General features: G+C 49.6%; 1 protein-coding gene across 1 annotated transcript; it reads left to right on the forward strand.

Annotated features, from left to right (window-relative positions):
- The first annotated feature begins 881 nt into the window (after positions 1 to 881).
- DUSP21 (dual specificity phosphatase 21) lies at positions 882 to 1,748 on the forward strand. Its single transcript, XM_049644596.1, has one exon. The coding sequence runs from the start codon at positions 999 to 1,001 to the stop codon at positions 1,563 to 1,565; it is 567 nt and encodes a 188-aa protein (XP_049500553.1). The 5' UTR covers positions 882 to 998; the 3' UTR covers positions 1,566 to 1,748.
- Positions 1,749 to 4,716: the final 2,968 nt, after the last annotated feature.

Below are 4,716 nucleotides of genomic sequence, written 5' to 3' on the forward strand. Positions count from 1 at the left end.
CTGAGCCACCCAGGAGCCCCTATGATTCCATATCTTAAATGTGAGGCGAAACTGTCTCCAATAATTTTAGCCCAACTGAGCTATCTCCAATAGACAGTTTTCATGTGTCCTTAATATTTGTGTTCTGTTTTCTTCCAGATAGATTTGTGGAGACTGCCAATTTAAGCAATGCACAATAATCGGATTATGCCAATCAGGAGAAAGAAAAACGTGTTGTCCTTTGAGGTTATCATTCCCTCGACCCTTCACAAACAGGCTGGCATCTATTTCGTCCTTGCCTATAGCCATGGCACACCACAAAAATCTTAGCCGTGAGGAAATGCAAATCTCGGGTAGCATTTCAAGAATCTGTTTTTGTTATATGCTAACTCATTGGGATGTAAAGTAAAAAAAAATTTAAATTAAAAAACTAAAAAAATTAAGGAACCGAATTCTATGGCTAGGGTCTGCAAACAAGGATCAGGGCAGCTCACCCAGCCAACCCCGTATCTCACTATACTTTTTACAGAGATTAGCGTATCACGTGAGCCAAAGGCTGTTCCCCAGCTTAAAATATGATATTGCTACTTTGTCGAAAAAGTCTAAGCCCGGTCCCTCAATGCTAATAAAATAGAAGCATTCATTGATATTGTGTTCGGTGCGAACCAACAGTTGAAGCATATACTGGATATCTTGTAATAGGACATTTTTAAACGTCCAGCAGATAAGAATTGGGGCTTTGGAAAATGAAGGGCTACGGACAGAGATAAAAAGAGATCTGGGGTTTCTCTGAAGACCGGGCTGGGTGGCCAAGTTGCCATCGCCATGGAAACCGGGAGGGGCGGGGCGGGCAGTAGGATTGTGACGTCCCCTGGGCGGGGAAGGCGTGGTGACCAGTGACTTGGTTTTCTGTACCCCCAGACCGTCGCCTGAGACATTCACAGCGTTGCTGCTACGTGAACTCGCCCGAGTTCGGCGCTCCGAACTTTCTCGGAGGGACATCACCGCCCACCACCGTGATGACCTCTCCGTGTCCCCTCCCGGCTCCGGCTGCACGCCAGCCCACCGTCCATGGCCTCTCCCAAATAACCAGCAGCCTGTACATCAGCAACGGCGTGTCGGCCAACAACCAGGGCATGCTGTCCAGCAACCACATCACCACGGTCATCAACGTCTCGGCGGAAGTGGTCAACACCTTCTACGAGGACATCCAGTACGTCCAGGTGCCGGTGGCTGACGTCCCGAGCTCGCGCCTCTGCGACTTCTTTGACCCGATCGCTGACCACATCCACAGCGTCGAGATGAAGCAGGGCCGCACGCTGCTGCACTGCGCCGCGGGGGTGAGCCGCTCGGCCGCCCTCTGCCTGGCCTACCTCATGAAGTACCACGCCATGTCGCTGCTGGACGCCCACGCGTGGACCAAGTCGTGCCGCCCCATCATCCGGCCCAACAACGGCTTCTGGGAACAGCTCATCCACTACGAGTTCAAGCTGTTCAGCAAGAACACCGTCCACATGGTCAACTCCCCCGTGGGTGTGATCCCTGACATCTACGAGAAGGAAGTCCATGTGATGATGCAGATGTGAGCCGTCCTGGCCAGCCCCGGACACCTGCTGAGGAGGCAACGCCAACATTGAACCTGAACGTCGAACTTTGAGTTGGGACAGAGAACAAGCGGATACCGTTTAGAAGGGCAAGAAAAAGGATGGTGTTGGACTTTTTAGCTTAGGGAGCTTTTATCTTTAAAGAATAAAATTCATTGCATGCAACACGGTGACGATGTTTCTTATCCTGTGAGCCGCGGCGTCATGGTCGACCCCGGCCCGGCCGGGGGCGGGGGGGGGGGGGGGGGGGGGATGGGAAGGTGGTGCTCAGCTCGGATGGACCCGTATCCTGCGCCCTGCCCTAGGCTGAATAACCCAGGAGTGAGTCCCCCAGGATCCCACCTGGTTCCTTCCAACCCAAACTCAGAGCTTTAGACATCATGGCACCGCCTGGACTTCTCACAGTAAGTGCCAACTTCTTGTTAGAAGCCTTTACTGGGGTGCACCCTGGGAGCCCTGGGGGAGCCTGAAGCCACCCCTGCCCCCACCTTTGACCACAGTGGCCCAACTCTGCTTTTCTAGATTAGATTTGCGTAGAAAACAGGGTTTTAAAAGTATGTTTACTTTTGAGTGTTGGGGGGGTGGAGGAGAGGGCGGGGGGATGGGGGGGGATGCAGAAAGAGAGGGAGACACAGAACCTGAAGCAGGCTCCAGGCTCTGAGCTATCAGCGCAGAGCCCAACATGGGGCTCGAACCCACGAACCGCGAGATCATGCCCTGAGCCCAAGTCCGGCGCTTTAGCCGACTGAGCCATGCAGGTGCCCCTAAAATAGTTTTCAAAAAAGCCATTCCACTATATAAAATTGAAACGATTTTGATTGTGAGTTCTGTACTATATGCCAGGGTTTCAGGGTGCCCTTGACAACCTCCACCGGCCTTTGTGAAAAGGGACATCAAATCCCCTTCTCCGGAGCATGTTCTGAGAGAGAGAGAGAGAGAGAGAGAGCGAGAGCCTGATATCAGGCTTCAAGGGTCCCTCTCACGGGTCTTGACTTTGAAGGCTGGAGCTTCCAGCCTTGACTTCCAAGGCTGGAGCTGCCAGCCGTGTCACATCTGACACCTCTTCCTCTTGTGATCTGGGGCTCCTGAAAGCCTCTGTTTCCTCACCTGTCAAACGAGTGACACATGACTCTCACAAGATGGGTGTAGGGATTAGAGTCCTTAGCATTTTACCCAGCCCATGAATGGTTTAAAGCTTAGAGTAGAGGGCAGCTCTGGTTATTAATGATACTCTATGGCCCTGCTGGCTGGGGGTCAGCCACATTCGTCCTCACAATGGCATTTCCCCTATCTGGGCAGAGCCACTTGGTTGTCTACCAAGTGCTTTTGAACAAAATCATCCTGTGTGTAACAACACATGATTTCAGGCTCTTTCTGACCCTCCCTCAGAGGAGGCCTGGAGTTAGAGCCCTTTCGGAGTTTTCATTGTCTCCTTGTGGTTCATCCTTCATGCAGGTGCAAACAAGAAACAAGCAGTACCATTCCACACACCCAGCCCCTGCCCACCCTGCTCCAAGGCCTCGTTTAGCATTGCTGACCATTAATTACAGCCAGTGTCCCAGCATCCCCTGAGATCCGTGGGGGACCTTGCCAAAGGGTCAAGTGAGTGAGCCCCAGAGTAGGCCCTGGAATCCAGGATTGTACAAACTCCCCAGGAACCTGGCTCTGGCTTGGGAGCAGCTATTCTAACCCAGAAGATTTGAGACAAAATATATTTTGTCCCAGGTGGGAAATTTCTTTTAAAGTATTTTTATCAATTTTTTTTTTTAAGTTTATTCGTTTATTTTGAGAGAGAGAGAGAGAGAGAGCACGAGCAGGGGAGGGGCAGAGAGACGGAGAGACAGAATCCCAAACAGGCTCTGTACCAAGAGCTCAGAGCCCGATGTGGGTCTCGAACTCACGAACCGTGGGCTGAGATCAAGAGTCGGATGCTTAACCGACTGAGCCACGCAGGTGCCCCACTTTTAAAGCATTTTTAAAAAGATATTTATTTGGGCATATGTATATGTGTGTGTGTGTGTGTGTGTGTGTATCTTTTTTTTTTTTAATACCTAAATTAACAGACTGTAAAATTAACTCCCTTTGGACATACAGTTCTGTAACTGTTAACACATACATGGATTCATGTAACCAGAGCCACAATCAGGCCACAGAGCAGCTCTGTGACTCCAAAACTCTCCCTCCCGCTTCCCCTTTGTAGTCAAACTCTGGCCCCACCCCACCCCTGGCAGACGCTGAGCTGTTCTCTGTCCCTGTCGACTTGCCTTTAACAGAATGTTACATAAGTGGAATCATACAGGATGTAACTTCTGGAGATGGGCTGCTTTCACTCAGCATGTCTTTGTGATTCACTCATGTTGTATTCTTTTGTGTAGATGTACCACAGTTTGTTTTATATTCACCCAGTGGAGGATATTCGGGTTGGCATTAGCTTTCTAGGGACTGCCACAACAAAATACCAAAACCTGGGTGGCCTAAAACAGCAGAAGTTAATTTTCTCACAGTTCTGGAGGCCGGAAGTCCTAAATTAAAGTCTCAGCAGGGCCATGATCCCCCTGAAACCTGTAAGGGAAAATCCTTCCTTGCCTCTTGCCACTTTCTGGTGGTTGCTGGCAATCTTTGCCATCCCATGGCTTGGAGATACATCAGTGTGGTCACACGGCAGTTTTCTTTAATGTGTCTTCGCATCCATCTACCCTCTGGTATGTCTGTGTCTAAATTTCCCTCTTCTTCTAAGGACACCAGTCATATTAGGGGATTCACTCCACTCCAGTATGATCGCATCCTTCAACTAATTATGTCTGCAATGACCCCGTTTCCAGATAAGGTCACATCCTGAGGTTCCGGGGGTTAGGATTTTAACATTTTTTTTTTGGGGGGGGATACTATTCAGTTCATAACAGGGTTGTTTCCAGTTTCGGCAAGTATGCATAAAGTACTATAACACCCACACACAGAAAAAGAAAAAAATTGTGGCGCCTGGAAAAAAAAGAATTGTAGCAAAGGTAGAATATGAGTTACAGTGAAAAATAATAACCACCATTTATTAGGAGGCTACTATATGTCAAGCACAGGACCACATCAGCGCTTTAAGGTTGTCACCGGCAACACACTGATGACAAAACAAAGGCTC

This window comes from Panthera uncia, chromosome X (assembly GCF_023721935.1).
Source record: "Panthera uncia isolate 11264 chromosome X, Puncia_PCG_1.0, whole genome shotgun sequence".
NCBI lineage: Eukaryota > Metazoa > Chordata > Mammalia > Carnivora > Felidae > Panthera > Panthera uncia.